Source organism: Rhincodon typus, chromosome 6, assembly GCF_021869965.1.
Source record: "Rhincodon typus isolate 14 chromosome 6, sRhiTyp1.1, whole genome shotgun sequence".
NCBI classification, from domain to species: Eukaryota; Metazoa; Chordata; class Chondrichthyes; order Orectolobiformes; family Rhincodontidae; genus Rhincodon; species Rhincodon typus.
In genome coordinates, this window is record NC_063337.1 from 59,431,505 (window position 1) to 59,456,812 (window position 25,308).

Here is a 25,308-nt window from a genome sequence, read left to right on the forward strand (position 1 = left end):
GAACCATGTCAGCTGTTGGAATTTGAGTTCAATTAATAAATCTGGAACATGAAGCTACTCTCAGTAATGGTGCCATGAAACAATCGTTGATTATCATTTTAAAAAAAATCTGGTTCAATAATGTCAATTAGGGAAGGAAATGTACCACCGTTGCCTGGCCTACATATCATCCTAGAGCTACAGTAATGCGCTTGGTTCTTTACGGCCCTCTGAAATGGCTTCACAAACTATTCAGTTTAAATAACAATTAGGGATGGGCAACAAATGCTGGCCTTGCCAGCAGCACATGAATCCCACAAAAGAATGAAAGAAAATGGGGCAAGAACTCAGAATACAAGGGTAGACTTGGACAAGAAAGCTGCTTGGGGAGGGTTATCAGAAAAAGGAGACACACTGCATCTCCATATTTAGATTCAATTATAAAATTTTGGACTTACCTGTCCAATCTCCTAGAACACGGATATGGATACCAAATGTTCCTCGATTTTCTGTAGGGCTCTAGGAAATGAACAAATGTAGAAATTATTATACAATGAAAAATCAAGTCTATGCTTCACTTTCTATTAATTATGAAATAGTGTACAATAATCAGTAAATGAAACTTGAAATTCCCCCGTGCTAGTCTTCTAACTGAAAATAAATCTATTTTATCAGCAGGATCTTTAGACTTTAAATGTTCCTGGGCTAGGAACAAAAAAGATGAGTGTGGATTCTCCACTCTCTATCACTATGCAGGAAACTGCATATGAGGATACTGACTGGGGACAGAGTCAGCCGCTGTCATGATATCATACTGATGATTTTTCATTTTTAGCCTTGCATATGAATACTCATTTGGTCATCTGTCATATCAAAAGATTCTTTACCAACAGGATGGGGAAAGAAAATTGGAGTGGGAAGAGAGAACTATCATTTTATGAAAGGGAAATAATGGTGTAGTGGTGATTTCACTGGACTAATGATTCATGTCTGGTGAGTCATGGTTTCAAATTTCACCATAGAGGAATTTCAATTCAATTAATTAATACATTCAAACAGATTGAAAAACTGTTGTCAATAAACTCATCCAATAAATTGTCATAAAAATCCATCCAATTCTTGTGATCTGGAGGAGCTCTTGTGGTGCAGTGTTCATGAATCTACCTCTGGAGCAGGGAGGCCTAGATTCAAGTACCACCTGTTCCAGAGATGTGTAAAACATTGCTGATTATAGACCATCCATAAAATAATTGTGTAGGATGAGCTGAAGGGCTAAAATTGTTGATGATGTTTGACAGCTGCATGACCTTAAATGAGTCCTGTGAACATTCCTTTATGTGCCGAAGACGGCACATTCTGTGACAACAAGGTGCAGGGCTGGATGAACACAGCAGGCCAAGCAACATCATAGGAGCAGAAAGGCTGACGTTTCGGGCCTAGACCCTTCAGGGCTTTTCTGTACCTTGCTGTTTGTTACTCTGTGTAAAACAGAGAGTTTCATTTCAAGTCATTGGACTTCATCTTGGACCAGGATCACGAATGGTGCCAGGAACAACCTAATCTTCCAGACCAGTTGTCGAACAAGGGGTCCACGATGGGTAGAAGGGTGTGAGGCTTATTTTTTTTCCCTTACTTTTCATTCTTTTTATTTACCTAATCCTTTGTTTATCGTCTTTTATTATTATTCAATAAATTTTCATATTTAAGTAAATTGCTGTTGTTGAGTCTTTCCTTAATTACATTTAACTGAATCCGAAAATAACCACTTGAATATACCCTGTGATCCAAGATATTTTTAGCAATGATGATGGGATTCAGGAAAATGTTTAAGAGAAGGGAAAGCTTCTGTATTCCAGGGTAGAATGTAGCAGACTTTGGATTTGGGTCTATAATTGATATGTTAGCACAATTAGGACACCTGAAAGAATGAGGGACGGTTATAACCGGATAAAGAAAAAACTGGAGGCCAGGTTTCTGCGCTGTGCAAGTGCACTGAACCTTGTAAAAGTGTTAACTCTTTGTGGTCTGATTTGAATGCAGCTTTGTTTGCTGGTTGCTAAATGTCGTCTTGTACAATTTGTGTGTTTGTTCCCTGAAGCTCGAGATCTGGGGATTCTTTGAAGTTAGTTTGCATTTTGGAACTGAATGGTGATTTGAAAGTTTGGTGTATGCCTTTGTGTGCCTGTATTAGTGTGTAACATGTATGGTTAATGTAATTAAGAAATCATCAATAGTTGTGTAAAGCAAAAATCTGCAACAAAATGTTGATTCAAAGATTTGGTTCGCAAAGCTTGGTAAAAATTTACCTTTTGGAATTGGGTCCGTGTTGTGTTTGGACTGAGGAAATTTTAATCACAGAAATTACCAGATTTGGAATTTCATTTTCTGGCCAGACTGAACTTCTAAATACTGTTTTAACATGAGTGAATCTTTAATTCCGGATTGTTCATTGCAAACATATTTTGGTGTGAAAGTATGCAGGTAATAGAGAAATTTGGAATTTTGGAAATGCAATTCTCTTTGAACAAAATTCTGGTGGTATGTCCTAAAATCTGAGAAAACTGATAGAGGAATTAATAAAGGGAGAATCTAGCAAAGGAGGTGGGCTTTTCCTTTGTTAATGACATAATTATGTGCAGGAGTTTAAACCTCACCTTTCTTGTTAAATCTGTAATACTAATTCACCCATTCTGCTTGATATGGAATGGATGGAGGTTGTTTGTTGTTTAGAAATTGGAGGTACTGGATGCTGACCCTGTTTGCAGACTTTCAATGTCACAACACAGTGATGGATGAAGCACCCTCAACCCATCAAGCCATGAATCAATAACACATGTCAGTGTTAGAGAAGTATTGTGGAAACATCAAATGTATTGAGTGTCAGGAATCTTGAAACCAATGAGCCTCGGTATACCGAAGCAAATCATGACAAAAAGTATATTAAGACTCACATGCCCAGGTATTCTGAAACATTTAAACGGAATAGTTACCTGAAAATTTAAAGGGATTCTGGGAAATGATAAAGTGCATGCACACAGTCTTAGTAGTTTTAATACATAAAAAAATGGTTTGTAACTTTAAGGGAGTAAACAGACTACGAATTTGGACAAATATACATAGAGATACATCAAATATCTGGAAAGAGTTATCAAGTAACATCAAAAAAGTGGGTCATCTTAGAGAAAGTACAAAGTATGTTGTGCCTGAATCAAACAGAAATGTTAGACTTCTGTTTTAAAATATTAGAAGATTATGTTCCATGAACTACACATCTCTATAGATCTTTGGAATTAGAAATGGTGGTAACAGTTAAGTTGCAAAATTAGATGAGACAAAGCAATTAGGGGTTGACACTGGTGGCAGATAACAAAAGAATTAGAATAATGGGTTGAAACAACAATTGACAGTAAAATGCAGTTTAGTGAAAAGGAAGTTTAGATGAGAACATCAAACTGATAGCTTTCTCTTGGTGAGGTTTGTGTCCTTGTCTTTCTTTTTAATTGGTGATCTAGCCACTACCTAAGGCATCAACGATATGTGCAGAGATAACTAAAATCTCATAGATCATTTGATAAGATCATGTGGTAGTCAAGAATGTGAGACATGGTCTCGAAACACCGATGTAAGCGTGCAAAAGCGAATGTTACCTTGGAGGTAACAAATATGAGGGCATACACGATTAAAAGAAGAACATGCATTGAAGAATGGGTCTCAAACAAGTACGCCTACTTGATGAAAAGATTGGTGTGGACTTGAAGAGCACAAAAACATAGTTTAAATGATAAGAAACTGACACATAATCCATACAGAAACTGATTTTAAAACAATGAAAGAAGTATTAGTGAAAGGAATGTAAGAAGTATTACAATCAAAATATAAAGTGTGATTCATTAATATGTCACAATGGTACAGAAATGAAAGAATATGGATTCTGAGAGAAGTAGTATTGGACTGAGTGAAAGGGCCCATCGGATGACATGCAGATACCCCATCTTGAGTGTTTGTATGATGCATGTGCTCCAGTGTTTAAATCAATAGGTGAAATCTTCATGTGTTAGGACAGTTAGTGTATGTGAAAGAAGGCTGAGCTAAGACTCAGAGGGTGTAGGAGTCTGTGGTAAGGAAACCCCAGGGAAAATAAAAGGCAGGAAGCATAAGCTGAAGATGAAGCCTGATGAACGTTAAGAGTTGTATTGTTTGATCCCATGTATATTGTGGCTCATAGGGGCAATTGTGTATGGAGGTAGTTATTACTCAATAATACAATCATTCATAAAATCGGCAATCAAGGAAACATATCGAAGAAGTATCCTCAAGACGGATACAGATGAAGAGAGGTGGAGAAATTTTGAGTCTATGTATGAAGTTATTTTACTGTTATTGGGTGAAGTGATCTGTGAATAGGGAACTGGAGGATAAAAAACACAAATTAAGAAACTTAAATCTGCAAATATACAGAATTTTAGAGCAAATTATGTGAATAGAGTAACTGAAAAAAATGTAGACGATATTCTAATTGCCTCCATCAGGTGGCATTTTCAGAAATTAAAAAAACAGTTACTGTTAAAGGATGACAAATCTTATGACAATTTAACTATTGCAGGAACTCTGTAGTTACAGCGAACTAGTTGGAACCCTGCAAGACCTTATGAAAGGGGCGAGCTCCCTCAGAGAAAATTGAATGGGGACCTGAGCAAGAGACAGCCTTTATCAAAATCAAACATACACTGACTTCCGCACCAGCACTAGGACTCCCTGACCTGAAAAAGCCCTTTCACTTCTTTTGCAGTGAAAGCAAGGGTAATCAGTCTGCAGTAGTACTACACAGACACAGAGACAAGCTCCGGCCTGTGGGATACTACTCAGGCAAAACGGACCCGGTTATGATGGGACAACACTCCTGTGTTTGTGCCATCCAATGTGCTACCTGGGCACTGATGTCCTCCCCCTTGACACAACTGTAAATTAAACTCCCCACATAGCATAGTTCAGCTATTGGAAGCTGGCAAATTGAGAGGTGTTACGGACAGTCAGTGAACCAAATGGGGAGCCACACTGTTGCCAGGGGATAAGCACATAGAAGTGGTTAAAGACAATAAAAAGAACCCAGCAAGCTATATGAATCAGGAAGGAGAGATACATGATTGAATCCCCCTCATGGAGCAGTAAGAAGAGAGACAGGGTCGAGTTAAGAAAGAGCCATTAAAGGGGCCAGATGTGAAATGCACGTTTCTAGATGTGGCGCGGAAATATTATGATGGTGAGGCCCGGACGGGGTTGGGCCAAGATTATTTTGAAAGTGAAACTTTTGGCAGGAGAGAGGATTGAAGGATGTCGCTCTGCCCAGGTAGCTGAACTAAAAGCCCTCCAGCTAGGAAAAGGACAGAGTTAACATTTACACAGACAGTAAAAATGCCTTTGGTGTAGTCCATGACACATGATAGCTTGGGCAAGAAAAAGCTATATTACCTTGAGTGGTAGTACAATTCAACATGAGATCCTAGTCACATACCTAGTGGCAGCAGTAATTAAAATTAAAGTGCAGAGAAAGATCCAAATGCCAGAACAGAAAGGAATTGACTGACAGCCAGCTAGTCTGGCATTCTCTTTTCTTCCTCTCTCCTTCTTGCAGGTTTTGAGGGCCCTCAACAGGAACGGGATCTTCGATCCCAGAACAGCAGCCAGAGTAGATTAAGTTGTGGCTATATATGTGACGCAATTACATGGCGACTGTAATTAAGGATAATACTGATATTAGCATAAGCATGAAAATGTTAATCTTCTGTGGGCTTCTCTTAAATTTCATCCCATTGAAGGCAGAAAGGTACATGGCAAAACAAGAACTTAATGTTAAGGTGACTTGCTAATTCCATCACAACCTTGACTGTACATCAGGGGTGGGATAGCATAGAATCCCTACAACAGTGTGGAAACAGGCCATTCAGCCCAACAAGTCCACACTGCCCCTCTGAAGAGCATCCCACCCAGACCCATTCCCCTACACTTCCAATGTCTAACCCATCCATCCCTGGGGACTATAGCATGGCCAATCCATCCACCCTACACATCTTTGGACTGTGGGAGGAAACCCACACAGACATGGGGAGAATGTGCAAACGCCACACAGACTGTCACCTGAGGCTGGATTTGAACCCAGGTCCTTGGTGCTGTGAGGCAGCAGCACTAACCACTGAGCCACCAGTATATTTGAGGGTTGGTCCCTAAAGGCCACTGGGATCATTTATTTGATGGTACACTCTGTTGTTGTATTGTTTATATTGATGACAGCTATTTTCATTGTAGTTTTAATTTTCTGTTGTAGGTTACAAACTCTTATTAGACATTCTTGTGCAGCTGTTGCTGATTTGCATCTGCATCTGCGATTGTAACATGCAGTGTCAAATATCATTGGGGTGGATTGTACAGGATGAGCTGAAGGGCTAAAATTATTGATGATATTTGGAAGCTGCATGACCTTGAATGAGTCTTGTGAACATTCCTGTACATGCTAAAGATGGCACAATCTGTACTTGTTTTTCTGTATCTTGCTGTTTGTTACATTGTATAAGAGAGAGAGTTTCGTTCCAAGTCATTGGACTTCACCTCAGACCAGATTGTGAACGGTGCCAGGAACAACCTAAGCCTCCAGACCAGCTGTTGATCGAGGGATCCACAATAGGCAGAAGGGCGTGAGGCTTTTTTCCACTTTCTTTTACATTCATTTTATTTACTTAATCCTTCCTTTTTTGTCTTTTATTATTACTCAATCAACATTCATATTTAAGCAAATTGCTGCTGTCGAGTCTTCTCTTAACTACGTTTAATCGAATCTGAAAGAAACTGCCTTGACACACTCTGTGATCCAAGACAGTAATAACCATAAGAAATAGGAACAGGAATAAGCCATTCGGTCCCTCAAGCCTACTCCACCATTCAATAAGATCATGGCTGATCCAACATTCCTTACATTCACTTTTCTGTCCTCAGCCTATAACCCATGATTTCCCTACTGATCAAGAATCAGCCTATTTATCAGCCTTAAATTCACACAAGGACTCCATCCTCACAGTTCTCTGTGGCAAGGAGTTCCAAAGACTCTCAATTCTCAGGGGAGACATCCTCTCAGCATTTACCCTGTCAAGCCTCTTAAGAATCCTATATGTTTCAACGAGGTCACCTCTCATTCTTCTAAATTCTAACGAGTCAATTCTTTCATTGTTCACTGTGTGCTCATAAGGAATCTTTCCATATGGGGATCATCCTCATGAACCTTCTTTGAACTGTCTGCAATGAAATAATATATTTCCTTAAATAAGGAGGTGAAGACTGCTCACAGTACTCCAGATGTGGTCTCACCAGTACTTTGTTCAGTTACAGCAAGATTTCCCTACCCCATTTATAGTAATTAGAGTGCTCTTGTGGCATAGTGTAATATCCCTGAATCTGAACCAGGAGGCATATGGCCAAATCCCACCTGCTTCAGAGGAATGTAATAACATCTCAGAACAAAAAAAAATCCTATAGTGATTAAGAGATAACAAGGTGTAGAGCTGGATGAACACAGCAGGCCAAGCAGCATCAGAGGAGCAGGAAAGCTGACGTTTTGGGTCTGGACTTTCCTATCTCATTTTGCTTACATTTCCTACACTTAGACAATAAATCAGTCAATACTTCACCCAGTGATCATTCGTCAAATGTGGTTAGCTTAGGAAAGAGGTAGGCAGATGATACTGGAAAGATCATTTTTAGTTTTTGGACTTTGGACTGAAAAAAGAGAAAATAAGCTGCTTTAAAGCAAGGAAACTTTGAAAGATGATGCTGTAGTTTTAAAAACAAGGTGCATATATATGTGTGAGTATGCAAAGAAGGTGTGAGTGGCGCACACATGTAAACATGTATGTGTTTTCAGAGTAATTTTGCCCAGGGACAATCCTTTGATTGACTTTTCAATTGACTAACAATTGTCAAACTCTCTCATCCTCTCTGTCTGCAGAAGTAAAACAAAAATCTCCCAGAAGTTGTTCTCATGCACCACTTCCCTGTAAACTGCCCTCTACAATTTGCCTGTTGAAAGGAAAAACAGGAAAGACCTCTTCAAAATCATGAAAGTAAAGTTCTCATCCAGTCAATAAAAGACAACTTTGGTATGCAAATAACCCTGTCTTATCAGCAACCAAGTGAAAGGAAGTGGAAGGAATTGAAAGAATCACTCATCAAGCCCTATGGTTTAGATTGGTGGTATTGAACTGTTTTTTTCCTGCTTTTATTCCCCTCTTTTTCCACCCTAGTCTTTTGTGTATGGGTATTTTGGAAAGGGCATAGAGTTTAAGTTATGCAGTATAATTTAGCAATTCTTGTGTCCTTCCTGCCATTGATTAAAAACTTTTCTCATAATAAAGTTATTTTCTTGTTCATGGAAAACCTGGTACGCATATTTTTTAATCTGAATAAGGCAATTAAATAAAATTGGGGACATGAATGATTTAATTAGATTTTCACATTTGTAACAATTCCAGGAATTGTAGGGCTTAATATCCAGGCCACCATCCCGGTCAGTCATGACAATATACATCGTTTTTATAAAGACTGAAGGTCTTCTATTTGAACAGAAAACCAGTTCTTAAGTTTCATGTAATCATTTCAGATACAATTGCAAAATCAGGAAATAAAGTTTCTAATTATGTATCTTATACAGTATTACATCATTATTTATTTTTCTAATTAATAGACAAAAGATCACTTTACACAATAATGTTGCATATCACAGCCAGACCAAAAGGATATCCAAAATCTCTGGGAAATGTTATTTCACTTTCAAATGCACGTTAAAAGGAAAACAAAGATTTGGCTTGGAAAAATATACATTTGTTGCAAAAATGCATATGATTAGATCAGTGTTGCTGACTTAAAAATGTGCTGTGTTATTTGATAGAAAAAGACTAATGGTTTGGTAAAATAGAATTTAATTTAAATGTTTACTTCTTCATTAAAAGTCAGTAAAAATTCTATATTCATTTTCTGATGTATGAAATACTTGTTATTCTCATGAGAGAAAGGTAGTGTACACCGCACTTAATAGTAGGTTTAACAGTAAAAGCCACCTGCAAACAATTAATACGAAATGAATTCACAGAAAACAAAATTACGAGACAAAGACCAGACATTCCCAAGAGATTAGTGTGGTAAGGAAATCTGAAAAACCATGTATTTCCTCAACTGTGCTGTTAATTGAAATGCTTTGACACAGATGTCAATTCTTTTTCACTTAAGTTATTACACAGATGGAGTTTCGAATCAGTTTAAAATTCTGGTTGATTCTGCAATTGACAAATAACTTGAACACTTGGTTATTTTTTTAAAAAGCACTACAATATTGTACTTTACAGTTTAGGAAATAAATTTAAATTACACAAAGTGCTGACATGCTGTCACCTGTGTGTTCAAACTCTGTTCTGTCAGTTTGATTGTACATTCCCTCAGGTGTTACAGCATGGGGGCAAGTAAAATAAGTCCAGTGCTCAGTCTATCACTTTTCCACCCATCCATGGGCAAGCTCAATATTGCAGCTTGCCTGTCCTTTTTAAATAAAGGCTCCATTGATCTTATTAACAAGCTTATTGTCTCTAATGCCACAATACAATGAGCGTGGGTAGATAGGTGGGAGAGGTCAGCCCTTTCTTTAAAAAGTGTTGTTCTTAAAAGGGTGGAAAGGAATGTGGGATTCTATCTTTTGAGGGGAGGGGCTCCCTTTGCATGAGGGGCACCTGCTGGAAGTCAGTACCAACTTCTTTCTTCCACATCTCAACTTTAAAACCTATATTCTATGTAACAACTCTAGACTAAATCTATATTTCTTTTAAAATAAAATTTCTTGGCATTTACTCTGTAGGTCTAAATCTCATTTGAACCCGAGACTCAAAAGTAATTAATGGTGAATTAGGTCAACTTGAATTAGGCACCCAGCCAAAAATGCTTACATACCCAAACCAAGTCCTTGTTTGCCTTCTAATGTCTTATCCAAAAAAAGACATTTTGGAAGTGCAATACTTCCTCAGTGGAATTTGAGCACCGCCTCAACCTTCTGGCTCAAAAGATCACAGAAACAAGTAACAAAACCATCTTTACAGTAATTATTTTCACTTTACATGAAGTAAATTAGACTTATGCTGACTATACTCACTTGGAAAGGACATGAAGAACATATCATCTTGATTCACAACCATAAAATATCAAAAATATGAAAGTGGAGGAAAATAAATTCTCTTGGTTAGAAATTATGTTGGCCTGACAGGGGTCCACTAAATCCTAAATTTACATTATGAAATAGGTCACAGAGACAGTGGGAAGGCATGTATGGCGATAATAATAAAAATTACACTCTTAAAGGTATACACTGACATGCACATTAGTGAAAACCCCACTGATTTTGTCTGATTGCTGAGAGGTTGTGACCCAATATAAAAATAAACCTTCTTACAAACTCCAAGATCCCATATCAGAACACTTGTCTTCCTGTCTCCTTATCTGGCCCCATTTCCATTCATGCTGTAGTCTGCAACACTGAAAAAATGTGCCAACTTGGTTAGTGGAACGGATTTATTTCAAATCCCTTTTACATGAAGGGGACTATGGATATCTCCCTACAAGCATTTTCAATTCACAACATCATTATTCGTACTAGTGCAATGTAGGAAATGTCCAAACACTGGGACAATGTATTAGTAGCTCTTCTGAAAAACTTCTACAATAAATACATGAAAACAATCATAAAAACAAAATTCTTAGATTCAAAGCTGAGGAGCTCCTTGCAACATTTCTTGTCCGTCAATGGATGCCTTTAGGGAGAATCAATGATCAGATCCAATTTAGCAGGTGTTCTTCAACCATGAAGGTCATGTCAAAGGCAGTCATCCGCACGTGATCACCACACAGGAATACAACTGAAATTGTCCACATGTCAAGATGCCAAAAGAATTCAGGGAAACAGGGATTTTTGCTTTCTCTGCTATGTTTGATGCCTTTGAATCCTACATAGTAGAGGCTGAGGGGACACAGGAGCAAGTTGTTTGGCAGCACTGCATGTAGCAGATGCCGCACAGTCCTGACACTGAATGCCATTATTAGATGGATCATTATGGAGGAGAAGTGACTACATTTGGGGCATCATCTGATACCTCTATAATGTATAGTTGCTGCATTACTGTCAGCGCACATAGTCATATCTGAAGATTGTGGATCTAAAAAGTCATACTACTTACTGGCATGGTTTGACTAGGGGCATGACGTGGCATTTTCTCCAGCCTAATGACATCTAACAGATTTGCAAGGTCCAAGGTTGGGAAGACATCTCAACGTGTGTTTGTCCACTATGTTGCAGCCAATGGTTTGAATGGTCATGGTTTCAGCAATGTTGATGGCACCAACTTTCAATGTGCCATTGTTTTTTTTTTCCTCTTGTTGGGGATAGGAATTTCCCAGAAGTGAGGCTTCCATATTAAATGTTTATTATACGGAAGTCTTGCAACTATTCTGTAACAAATCTGTCATAGAGATTTGTGTATGACCTTCCAAGTGGTTTCCTCTTGCGGCACTCCTCCTCTTCATCACCTCCAATACCATGGCCAGGGGTCTCCTGCACCTGCACATATTCCTTATGGTCTTCCTCCTCAGGTGTTTTACTGTGGAGATGGCTTCTACTCCTCTGGTTGTAGATCCTTCCATTGTACCATATTACGATGTACGCAACATGTATTTGACTATTCTCAAGATCCTTGCCAGAAAATATGGTAGAACTCCTCCAGAATGGTAAAGGCTTCCAAAGCACACCTTCAGGATGTTGGTAGATTGCTCCACTGCAGTGCAGATCAACAAGTGGCTGTTGTTTAATGCCTTTTGGTCTACATGTGCAGCCACTTAATTGAGATCATCAGCCACCAGCACATTCAAGGAATGTAAGGATTTCCTGTTTATGTAGGTCTCCGACTGATGTCTTGGTGCCCTTATGTCAATGTTGGTGCAGTCATTAGCTCCCTTTACTTAATGGAAGTCTGCTATTTCTGCAAATCCCCATCCCTCTATGTCCGTGCTGACACGTTCATCTGGATATTTATGTACTTCCCCACCTGATCAAAGATGGAATCTGTAACTGTCTTAATGCATATATGTGTGTCTAATTGTCATATACCGCAGAGGTCTGCAGCCAACCCCAGAGAAGACCTAACAGACAAAGAATTTAAGCCACAGTGACAATGATTACCCACTGACAGGATGTGTGAATTAGCTCACTGTAGTGTCAGATCTTCTTAAAGCATGGCATATATTTTAGTAACCAATTCCCAGGTAGTTAATCTGAGCCTTCTTTTGTACTAATTTTCTGAAATATCCAAATATTTCTACAGTCAGTAGACCCTTATGTCAAACTAAGTTCTGGTGGCTTTTCTCCTCCTGTTTAGTGTATGCTGCACTGCCTCTCTGCCTGGCCTTGTCCCCTTTGACTGGACAGATGTTATTTCTGGCAGCATCTGTGAAGGAAAAAACAGGTTAACGTTTCGGGTCTGTTAACTCTGTTTTTTCCTTCACAGATGCTGCCAGATCTGCTGAGCTTTTCCAGCAACTTTGTTTTTGTTCCTGATTTACAGCATCCGCAGTTCTTTCCGTTTTTATTTAGATGTTATTTCTGTTCACTTGTCTCTACAGTGAGAACATTCCATGGTAACACCCCTATTTCCAGCTTCCCTGACATGATGAGCACCTTTCCCTGCTTTTTATTCATTCACAGGACATCAGCATTGCTGGCTAAGTGAGCATTTATTGCTCATCACTAGTTGCCCCAGAGGGCAATTAAGAGTCAACAACATTGTTGTGGGTCTAGAGTCACACGTAGGCCGGGCCAGACTTCCATTATTGACTGCACCAACATTGACATAAGGGCACAACATCAATCAGAGACCTACATAAACAGGAAATCTTTACACTCCTTGAATGTGCTGGTGACTGATGATCCCAGATAAGTGGCTGCACATGTAGCCCAAAAGGCATTAAACAACAGCCACTTGCTGATCTGCACTGCAGTGGAGCAACCTATCAACATCCTGAAGGTGTGCTTTTGAAGCCTTTACCATTCTGGAGGAGTTCTACCATATTTTCTGGCAAGGATCTCAAGAATAGTCAAATACATGTTGCATACATCATAATATGGTACAATGGAGGGATCTACATCCAGAGGAGCAGAAGCCACCTCCACAGTTAAGGACAGCAGATTTCATTCCCGAAAGGACCTAAAAAGGGTTTTCTAACAATTGGCAATGATTTCATGTCATCATTAGATTCCAAATTTCAGACTTTTTTTAAAAATTGGATTGAAATTCCACCACCTACTGGGGTGTGATTCGAACCCAGGTTCCTAGTTTAATGGATGAAGAGTCTGGTGATAATACCACAAGGCAATCATCTCCCCAAACATACTATTACTCCTCCACATGGATATCCAAGTCAGCAGGACTGAAATGAAGTGGCCCTGCAAGGCCACATGTCCCACATTCCAACTCCCGTGGTTATCAGTCACACAGCGCTGCTTGAAATGTTTAAATTTCTGTGGTACTTTATGCACTTTTCTGCACCTTTCAAAAGGTTACTTTACTTCTCTAAAGACCTTCTGCTGGCTTTACAACTTTTACACTAAGTAACCAGTCAGGTTTCGGAAATGTCATTGACAAACATTGTTTGTTCTTGCAGTCAGCTGCACTTATACATTTTACAGAAGCGGCAACAAGTTTACAAGTGCAAAATTCATCCCACATTTTCTCCAGCAAAATTTGTTCTGGATAATTTAAGGGTCAATCTTCAGGATTTGAGGCACAGGTGCATTTTCGATTAGGTGTGGCTTCTCCACGGAGGCTGAGGGGTGACCTTTCAGAAGTTTATCATGAGGGGCATGGACAGGGTGAATAGCCAAGGTCTTTTTCTCAGGGTAGAGGAGTTCAAAACTAGAGGGTAAAGGTTTAAGGTGAGAAGGCAAAGATTTAAAAGGGACCTAAGGGACAACATTTCATGCAGAGGGTGGTGCAGGTATGGAACGAGCTGCCAGAGGAAGCAGTGGAGACAAATACAGTTACAACATTTAACAGATATTTGGATGGGTATATAAATAGGAAGGGTTTAGATGGAATTGGGCCAAATGCTGGCAAATGGAACTAGATACGTTGAGGATATCTGGTTGATGCAGGCGAGATGGAGCAAAGGGTCTATTTCCATGTTGTATAACTCTATGACTCTATGACACTAATCTATGAAAATTTGGGCTTCAATTGAGGTAGAAATGGCTTAGATAGATATGGATGCATTCTGACAACTTTCCACTAATCCACTTGAGAGTTAGAAGCTCTTGAAATTTCTACACAATTGAAGCCTTTGCTAACAAGCAGCTGTTACTTTCTAAATCAAAAGCTGACACCTTGGCCTGCATTTATCTATTCAATTGGACAAGATCACCCTTGAATGTGTTAACACATTTTTGGATGGAAAATATCTTCTGCCTCTCGTAGCAAAATCCTGAAGGAATGGTTCATGAAAAAAATCTTAATTACTTGGCTGGTTAAGAATCATGAACATTCACCTAAATGTTCGACAAATACATATGCCAAGGAAGACAAGTGCCAATAATTATTTTTATTCCCCACCAAGTTTACTGCAGAAATAAAGGATTTGGCTTTGACTCTACAGAAAAATGCCAGATGTACAGCTTATTGATGATGAGCCTCATTCAAGATTTGTAAATGCATTTTTGGTTTCCATTTCTCTAACACAGCTCCAGAACTTAATTAACTTTTGGCTGAATGGATTATGAAAACAAAATATCCTTAATGCATTGAGTTGCTTGTATTTGAGGGAAAAACACACCCACGAATGGTAACTGCTAACAACAAGATATGTTTTAAAATTAGACACCAACCACATGATTAAAATTCAGCATTACTAATAAGAAATACAGAAGTAGACAATTTTAAATAAATTGCTTGAAATAATCAGCAGGTCCTGCATCATATATGGAGAGAAGCAGACTTCATATTTCAAGTCAAATAGGAATCTGCTTCAAAAGTCACATTTAAGTGACAGGACTAGGTTGAATGTTAGCCAAAACTGGCGTAAATATCTATTTCAGGGTTGTCATGAAGGGATTCTCTCCATGAGCCCTCATGACTTTTCTATCTCTGCTGCTCACTTCATTATCTATTCACAGCTTGATGGCAGCACATGTTATCTTTCCTCATTAGCAGTGGAAGTATCGGCTACTGCTGGGACCTTCTGGGATCTCTGCAGCTGCCACCATATATAAGGCCCAGCTATGTACTAGATCTTTCATTGCAAGCCAGCAATTGCCTTTCACAGTTCCAGTGTGCGAAGAAATTTCAAGAAGATGGCCAACAGATGCAAGGAGGCACCTGAACTTGCTCTCAGGGTCTTAGAGGTATTTGTGGATGGGGTGATGGAGAAGACTATCTGCTTGCCTCAGGATTGTCAGATGGTACCACAGCACCAGACGTGTCACCCTAGTAATGGTTGCCATCAGGGTCAGCACACTGTCCATGTAGCAATCCAGGAAGAGGTTAATGTTACCAAGATCTGTTGGGACCAAAGACTACAGAACACATATCCCAGTTTTCCCTTTGCCCATGTATTTTTTACTTCCCAGTCTATGTTTGTCTGTTTGTGTCTGTAAGGATTTCTAAGGGTTCGGAATTGGTCACCATACTACCAGAAGGATGTGGTGGCTTTGGAGAGGGTACAGAAAAGATTTACCAGGACGTTGCCTGGTATGGAGGGCATTAGCTATGAGGAGGGGTTGGAGAAACTTGGGTTGTTCTCACTGGAACAATGGAGGTTGAGGGGCGACCTGATAGAGGTCTACAAGATTATGAAGGGCATGGACAGAGTGGATAATCAGAAGCTTTTTTCCAGGGTGGAAGAGTCAATTACTAGGGGCCATGGGTTTAAGGTGCGAGGGGCAAGGTTTAAAGGTGATTACGAGGCACTTTTTTTTTTTTTTTTACACAGAGGGTGGTGGGTACCTGGAACTCGGCAGATACAACAGTGACTTTTAAAGGGCATCTTGACAAATACATGAATAGGATGGGAATAGAAGGATACAGTCCCTGGAAGGGTGGAGGGTTTTAGTTGTGACGGGCAGCACGTCAGTGCAGGCTTGGAGGGCCAAAGGGCCTGTTCCAGTACTGTAATTTTCTTTGTTCTTTGTAGAGTTCACTTAATTTAATTTGGAGACAGACAATGCTGCACATTACTAAGCAGTGTCCCCTCTTTAGACTACGTGGTAGGCTAATTTATCTTAAACTCAGACAATGAGGTGGTGATTGTTTGGCACCTGGGGTTTGAGTTCACTAAATAACTACATGAATTGCTAGTCAACCACAGAAAATTAATCATTACAAATATGAAGTCTCATTTCTTTAGCTTAATTGAAGGTTTTAAAAATACGGTAAGCTTTTTAAAGAATTTCTTCCTCCTCTTTCTGCTCTCTACCTCTATTTTTGTACCCAATGTAGCAATGAATCCATATATTCAAAATTTATGTTTTCTTCTCAGTCCTCACATCTTTCATTTCACAGTCCCACAAGCTAATTAATTAAGATGATGCACCCTTCTTAACCTATTCATTCAGGTTCCAGATGCCTGGTTTTCCTGACAACCATGCTATGAGTTTACACAGAAAGCAACAGGGAATTTACAAAGAAGGAAGCCATTTGGCCCACTGTGTCTATTGCCAATCAAAGAGCTTTCCAGCCAAATTCTACTCTTCGGGAACTTTAAATGGAGAGAGCATTAAGGTTTCTGAATCTTCCACTTTTAGTAATTTTTGCATGTAAAAGTTTGAAAATCTAAACACATCTAACAAACAGATGTTATTACAACCACACCTCAAGTAAAAATATGATCAAATATTGTGTATGATCATGAACAGAACATGATAATTCATAGTTATTCCATATATCTGCAATATGTAACTCATTGCACAAATGCAACCTAAGTAATACTACCTTCCTGTAAGCCCTAGTAGTTTGGTAGAAGCACTCAAGTTTGACAATAAATTCCTAAGCTTCCAGCTGTTGCATTCTGATACAAATAACTGCTATGTTCAGAACACCAACTGTAAAATCCACAGTGACATCAATATCGCAAAATAAATATTCACATACTGCACAGCTGACACAAAATATGTTAAGATTACATCACAGAAGTAAATGAAGTGAAAGCAGCTCTCTAATATGGTGAGGCTGCACCATCGTCTGTTTGCAATGAGAGGCATGATTCCACAACACAGGTGCCAACCAACAGCATAGTTTACACTTATAAACGTTGGCGACTGAATGTTTGCTGAGCTAGGGAAGAATTATACAAAGCAGGAATGAAAGAGTATTACATCACTTGTCTCAACAATTTACTTTTCATAAATAACAAACACTTATACAGCAAATCATTTATTGTAATTAAGGCAAGCAGTAATGAGTGGGGTGCCACGGGGATCTGTGCTGGGAACCCAGCTATTCACAATTTGGTTGAGGGAACAAAATGTAACATCTCCAAGTTTGCAGATGCTACCAAGTTGGGTGGGAGGGTGAACTGTGACGAGGATGCAGAGATCCCTCGGCATAATCTCGACAGGTTGGGTGTATGGGAAAATCAAATGCAGAAGCAGTATGATTTGGATAAAGATGAGGTTATTCACTTCAGAAGCAAAAACAAAAAGGCAGATTACTACCTGAATAGCTGTAAATTGGGAAAGAGGAGTGTACAGTGGGACCTGGGCATCCTCGTGCACCAGTCGCTGAAAGTAAGCATTCAAGTGCAGCAGGCGGTAAAGAAGGCAAATGGTATGTTGACCTTCATTGCAAGAGGTTTTGAGAATAGGAGCAGGGATGTGTTGTTGCAGTGGTACAGGGCCTTGGTGAGACCACACCTGGAATATTATGTGCAATTTTGGTCTCCTTTTCTGAGGAATGATGCTCTTGCTCTCGAGGGAGGCAGCAAAGGTTTACCACGCTGATTCTGGGGATGGCGGGTCTGACATATGAAGAGAGATTGACTAGGTTGGAATTGTTTTCACTAGAGTTCAGACAAATAAGGGGGGAATCTCAGAGACTTAAAATTCTAACAGGACTGGACAGGGTAGATGCAGGGAGGATGTTCCCAATGGCGGGTGTGTCCAGACCAGGGGTCACAGTATGAGGATTTGGGGTAGACAATTTAGGATGGAGATGAGGAGACATTTCTTCACCCGAAGAGTGGTGAGCCTGTGGAATTCATTACAGGAAATAGTTGATGCCAAAACATTGAACGTATTCAAGAGGTGGCTAGATATAGCACTTGGGATGAATGGGATCAAAGGTTATGGGGAGAAAGCAAGATTAGGCTATTGAGTTGGATGATCAGCCATGATTGTGAAGAATGGCGGAGCAGGCTCAAAGGACCAAATGGCCTCCTCCTGCTCCTATCTTCTAAGTTTCTATGTTTCTATGTATATTACATTGTCCAAAAGAGCAGCACTCTCTGAACTGGTCTGTCAAATAGTGATGAAAACACAATCAATCACACTCAAAAGCATGGTTCTCGTGTAACACGCATTTTAAAGATTCAATAATATCTCAGCATTTACAATTATACCATCCCACTCCCGAGCAGTGCATTTTTCATTAATATCTCTTCCACTGGGTTTCAGAATCTCCCAAAACTTTATTCGTAGGAAATACAGTTTCCTTTTGTTGTGGTTAAGTGACTAGGTTTGGAAATTTTCTATCCTTTTCAAATAGGAACCTAAGCGGGGTGTCAAATCAAATGATAGCAAATGGTATGGTCTGAAATCCTACCTCTTGTTTCCATCCTCTGCCCTTTTTCTAAGGGCAAGAGACCGACAGGGCCTTGACCAGTCTCACTTCAATTAATGAGCTCATTTACATATTGGTGGGATTATTATGAGCTCATCTCCACAATGCTTTGTGAATTTAAGCAAGGTGGCAGAGGTCAGCAGGTTTTGGGTTTGCATCGACTACATGGAGGCAAGAACCATGAGGTGGACGCAGGACAAGTTCTACAAGATATACAAAATGTTTTTGTATCCTGTACAGTACAAAAAATTACAGACAGCATGGTATGATATTAATTGGAGTCATTACAGTGCTGCAAGAAGGTTCTTTCCTTAAATTTGCAAGATATTGTTGGATATTGTAGGAATTATTAGCTTTATGAGCAAAATGCCTAGCAATGAACAGCAATCTGGTTGCTGACATGCAGCTAATGCCTTCTCTTTTTGGACAGTTACAGGCCAAACCTAGGAAGTTGATTAACCATCCCCTAAACAGGAAATATAAACAGCAGCAGATGATTTACGAAATGGGGGAAATTTAGTGAATAAATAAGTGAAGTTAAAACAAATTCTCAGGGATAGTTATTGAACTTTTTCCAACAGATGTTAGGTGTTGAGTTTAGATATCTGTGGTCCTGGCTATTATATGAACGGATTTCTTATCTTCAAAGCAGGAGTGCAGGCTCATCTTTTAAAATGCCAGTTGCTGGCCCAGCCTTTGATCTGATCAGGAGGGTGTCTCTGGGCCAGCTGCGATGGAGCTGTGATGTGCCTTGCCCCGGTGCCAAAATCCAACTTGTAGTTTAATGTTGTTAAGGTTCAACAATGCACCCTAAATTTGGTGTCACTAGAACAGCAGAAAAACATCACAATTACAGATGATATTTTTCAAGAAAAATCTACTAACCGGAGTCACCAGGTGAAATTTTCCCCTCCTTTGGTGTGGCATGAGTAACAGCAAGAAAGATGTGAAAATACAGTGAGAATGAAAAAAAATTCATCAGGTTCTCAAAGTTGGGAAGAAGTTTCTCAATTTTCCACATAAGGCATAAGATGGCAATTTTAGAATTTGTCATTGAACAATGATTACATTACTTCCACACAATTGCATCTGATTAAAGACCCAAACTTGTCTTATTACTACACCACTTCCAATTCTCTCCTTCACCAAAGAACTCCTCTTCAGCTGACTTAAATTCCTGATATATAAATCACAGCAAGTACATGGCAGCTGTAGCTCATTGAATGCTTGTCCCAGTCACCATAGTATTGCTAATTTAGGACAATGTCCATCCATGTTTCACAAGCCCCAGTGCACACAAATCAGCATTTGCAAAGCACCAGTCTCACTACAACATACCTGCACTCAGACCAATGCATACACTACTTTCAGCCTTCAACATTTTACTTGAGAGACCAGGTTAGCTATCATTTCCTTGGAAGGTGGAAGCAAGGGGGCAAGAAAATTAAGATTTTTCCACTGATTCTAGTGTAGGAATTTCTCTTTCTGGCTGGAGTGATATCACTTTGATTCTTGCTGGAGCTTGATGCTCTTGAGATGCAAGCAAAGATATCTTGGGAATTTCATGAGAGTGGAGGACTGCACGATCATGGATAAAAGAATGAACTGTTGAAGCAGGGTTAATAGGAAATTCTCATGTAGTACTCTGATCTGCAGATCTACCCGTGAGCTCAACCTCATTATGCAGATGATCTTTGTCAACAAAAAGAAGGGACTGAGGATATTTGTTTTCTCTGTGTCTCAAGTTTTATTTAAAGACCACGTCATTGGTCATTAATTGTACAGGACAGTATTCAGTTGTTCAATATGATCTTGGAAGCTCTAACCTATGTCTACAACAGAGAGGCTTTTCCCTCCATCAATATATCTCTCTGTTGCGCTACTGGGTAAGAGCACAGGGTGTCAGGGTGCGATATTTTCTTAAATCTTCTGCAGGTTTGACATTTCCAGTTAACAGCTGGGGGTTTTGCTCAATACACGCACTCAGGTGTTTAACCTGCCAATTCTTGAGTTTTGATCTGTTCAAGCTAAATTTGATGTTCAACTTTAAAGTTCACAAAGGCATCTGTGTCTCCAGTAGCTCAATAATTTGGTCTTGAAGGCATTAGCTGAAAAACCTCCCAAGGATTTCTATGTCTTGCTGATGGGTTTCTCTTGCAGACTCCTGCTGTCATTAACACAAATCAATAATTTTTGCACACTGAGTGTTAACATGATCTGCATTGGACTTAACGATTCCTTTTCTTCTGGATATCCTTTTATTAGCTACTTATGAATTGTACTACTTCTTCAAGGGCTGTTCCTGAAAATTGAAGTTTTTTTTCCCCTAAACTTGTCAACCTCACATTGGATGTTCTCTGTGCACGTTTGGACAGATGTACTGCATACAGTCAGCTTCTGCTTATGTATCTGGGGCATCATCCACTCTGCCTGAGCCTTGAATGGTCCTCAATTTGCTTTGAAGGTCTGGGATCTTTTCCTGACCCCATAATTCAGATGCTGGAGATTTTGTGATCACTTCATTAGCTGCAGGAATTTTTGAAACTTCACTGGCTTTCATCAGATTGACCTAGTAAAAATTCTTTTTTCACATTTCCCAGCAGCGATCTGACTTTCTAATTGCAACTACAGTTGCTGTTGTTGCATCACCTTGGCAGGTTCTGTGCCATAAACAGACTTCACTTATTTATCTCTTTTGAGAAAGCTGCATTTTCTGGAACCGTGCCACATGAATCTAAAGATATAAAGACATAAAGCCCAAAGTTTCAGGTTCTAGTAAATGAACAACTTAAATCTTGGTTTCCTTCTCTGTTACTAAAAGTTGAAAGAAAGAAACACTATCCAGAATGCCCCTAGGAGCTCTTTTCTGGCCTCTTCTCACCATTTCAGCTTCTATTTAGAGAAAAACGAAGGGACGCCCCATCCTTCTTGCAATACACCAGAATTCTCCAGTCTGTGTACCCGATCCAGGAGCTAAAATCTTGGCTTGATCCTTTACATTATTTGAAACAAAAGCCCTTCATGTTTGTACCTCCTGCATAATATTTAAATGTGATGGAGGTAGAGGGGCAGTAATTAACAAAAAAAAACTGGCGAGGAATTTAAAGGCAAACAGGTTGAAAATGGTCAATTTACAGAAAGCAGTTAAGAACTAAGAACTCAAGAACTTAATCCTTAGTCTTTACAAACTAATAATTCAATTGCCACATTTATTTGTTAACAATTATATCAAGTGACACTCCACTCTAATGTGTATTTGAATTAGCCCAATACCTTATTTTCATTCCTAATTGATTGTTTCCTTTATAACAGATATTATGCTGCTTAAGAATTTCTACTCTTTAGTGGACTTGAAAAATTGAGGAACAATTGATTATTCATTTCAATCTGGGCTTGCTGGGAACATAAATAGCTTCTATAGCAACAAAAATAAAACGCTGGAAAATCTCAGCAGGTCTGACAACATCTGTGGAGAGAAAACAGGCTTAATGTACATGCCCTGTGACCCTTCTTCAGAACTGATTGTAGCTAGGAAAAGGCTGCTATGGAGTGGCAGGACAGGGGTGGGGGGGTAGGGGTAATAAATGATAGGTGAAGATGGATCCTAGAGAGAGAGAGAGAGAGAGAGAGAAAACAGTTGGGCAGACAAGGGGGTGGGTAAAGGCCTGCTTCAGAGAATAAATAGCTACTAATGGGGACCATTAGAGGCTGACAATGGATTGTTTGTGGTAGCAGCCCATGTGATGACAAGACCTGGTGTGTGGGAGTTAGAGAAAAGACATGGGAGACACTCAGGCCCGAAAAGTGTTGAACTCCATATTAAATCCAGAAGGCTGCAGGATCCCCAAGCATAAAATGAGATCTTGTTCTTCTATCTAGTGCTGACTTTTGCAAGAGCCCTGCAACAAGCCTGAGACAGAGATGTTGGCCAGGGACTAGGGTGGTGTGTTGAAATGGCAGGCAACCAGAATCTCCAGGTCATTTTTAGGGAAACTTCTATCGCATTTCATTTTCTGATCCCAAACATCTCAACATGATTATAATGGTCAAACTGTCTTGTAATTTTCAGCATTTCAAAAGGTGTAAACAGGGTGCAATCCCAATGTTTCATTAGAAGATGTGTAAGTTCGGTGGGTTATAGGGGGATGGGTCTAGGTCGGATGCTCTTCGGAGGGGCGGTGTGGACTTATTGGGCCGAGGGGCTTGTTTCCACACTGTAGGGATTCTATGATTCTATGAAGACTGAGAAAATTCAGAGAGGAATGATTAATGAGAGCACTCACACAATGCCCAAGTTACTTCAATTTTTTTTATGGACAATTCTGTGAAACCGCTGACAAAACTTTCTGATATTCAATTAATATAACTTTGCATCATCCAAGTAAAAAAAACTTATAAAAAAGTTCTGACTCAGTACAGCCAATGGCTTAGGTGTAACAGCCTCCAAAGTCAAAATTCTAATATTTTACAGATTTTTGTTAAGCATATGTTTTTCTGATGTCTAGACACTCAAGAAACAATTACAATCCTTCTATCATTAGCTTTGATCAAGAAAATTAACTTGTGCCTCCCAACATTCTTCTAATTCAAATTATGCAGTGTTTGCACTTGTGGGGATATAGGAAACATGTTTACGTAGGAGCATGTTGAAAATATTGGGCCAGATTTTTATAAAATTGGATTGACTTGGGGCCCTTCTTTAAAAATAGTGACTGGAACCCGATTCTAGGATTCTCAACCCCTTTCCTGGTATATCAACAGCAAAATAAGTTAGCCAAAATCAATTACAAAAAAGTCATAAAACGACAGCTCAGAAGTTGGCTCTTTGGCCCATTCTGCCTGTGCTCAGTCTTTGAATAAGTTATTCAATTAGTCACATTCCCCACAACCCTGCAGACCAGATCATAGCAACTCACTACCTACAGCATTTTCCTTTCGCCAGTTTATGTTTCCTCTAGGTACAAGAGATTCTGACACTTGAAAGTCATTTCTCCTTATTTACTCTATCACAGCCATCCATGATTTTTTTCTGACATTTATCAAATTTTCTTTAATCCTTGTCTGCTTTAAGGAGAACAATTCCAGGATCTCCAGTCTCTCCACATAACTAAAGCCCCTCGTCCTTAGTACCATTCTAGCAAGTATCTTTTCCGTTTTTTATAACCTCAGGAACCTTCCCATGAACAGCGCCCAGAACAGACCATAATAGTCAATTTGAGGCATAACTGATGTTTATAAAGTTTTAGTACAATCTCCTGTATTCTGAGTCCTGCATTTTTTTGTTGATCTTCAGAAACAAGAGTCGGGTCATTTACCAACTTTGGAAACCTGAGTCCACTACCTTTTCTCATAGTTACCTTATTTTCAGTTCCTGGGTAGGATTCATATTTTCAAACTGTGAAGGCAGAGTCAGATGATTACAGGAATTGAGACAGAGGGTTAGAAGGGTCACCTTAGTTAGCTGGGACATCAGTCCAGCAATCCAACATTAGAATAATTCGCCCAACCCACATTCCTCAACTCTTAATCCAACCCGCATGTTCACTGAAACCACATGCCCTCTCCATCCATATTGTGGCCAATCTTGCAGGAAGAAGAAAATTAAGAAGTTGATTCAAAATGATTCATTGCCAAAAGAAGTAGGATGCTCAACAAGAGGCAGCAATATCCAGTCAGCAGGCCCAAAGGTAGACACATGGTGTTGAGACAAGCAGAAACTAGTGAGGACATCTCAAATCAAAGGCTTTCTCTACAATATGGAAGGAAGGTTAAAAATTGTGCATGGCCAGAACTGTCAGCCCATCATTGTAGAAAGACAATCCCTCCACAGAATGGCTTTTGCCTGTGACTTTGTCAATTGAATTCCAACGGGTTGGTGCTGGGATGATTGAAAGAAGGTAAAATGGGTCCCCTAGCATGTCACCAGGAAGCCACCTGCAGTTAAATACAAAATTATAGTAAAGCAGAGGCCCCGTCCACTTTTAGGGAGATTCCTGTGGTAGGTTTTCTCCAAATGGGCTATTTATGTGCCTAATTGGTTCTTTGCCACTGCAGATGTGTAGTTACAGCCACATTGACCCCATCTCTGGCATGAGTGCTTTGGTGACCCATATTATGTGATATTTTGCAACTTCACTCCAGGTCCTAGCTCCTAACTAGAGTAAGTGGTCAATATTCAACATATATCTAGGCAGTCAGAATTATCCATTATGCAAGGCCATATAATAAAAGAGTGCAAGAGATGGTTGTATGTGAAGCTTCATACCAAGTATATAGTTGCCAACAGTTCACTTGCCACAGTTTCTATCAATCTTAACCTAGCCACAAACACACAATGATGATAACAGACAATGCCAGTACAAAAGATAGTGGTAAAACAATGCTTTTAAAAAATGGTGATAAATGTAAAGGGACAGTTTACTGTTGGAATTCA

General features: G+C 39.5%; 1 protein-coding gene across 5 annotated transcripts in view; it reads right to left on the minus strand.

Moving 5' to 3' along the window:
* Nucleotides 1–25,308, minus strand: part of LOC109915161 (NADPH oxidase 4) — a 177,469-nt gene that overhangs the window by 47,564 nt on the left and 104,597 nt on the right. For all 5 annotated transcript variants that reach the window (XM_048598336.1, XM_048598335.1, XM_048598334.1 and 2 more), the window contains one exon: nucleotides 438–498. In XM_048598336.1, the coding sequence (XP_048454293.1) occupies nucleotides 438–498 (61 nt within the window). The remainder of the gene's footprint in view (nucleotides 1–437; nucleotides 499–25,308) is intronic.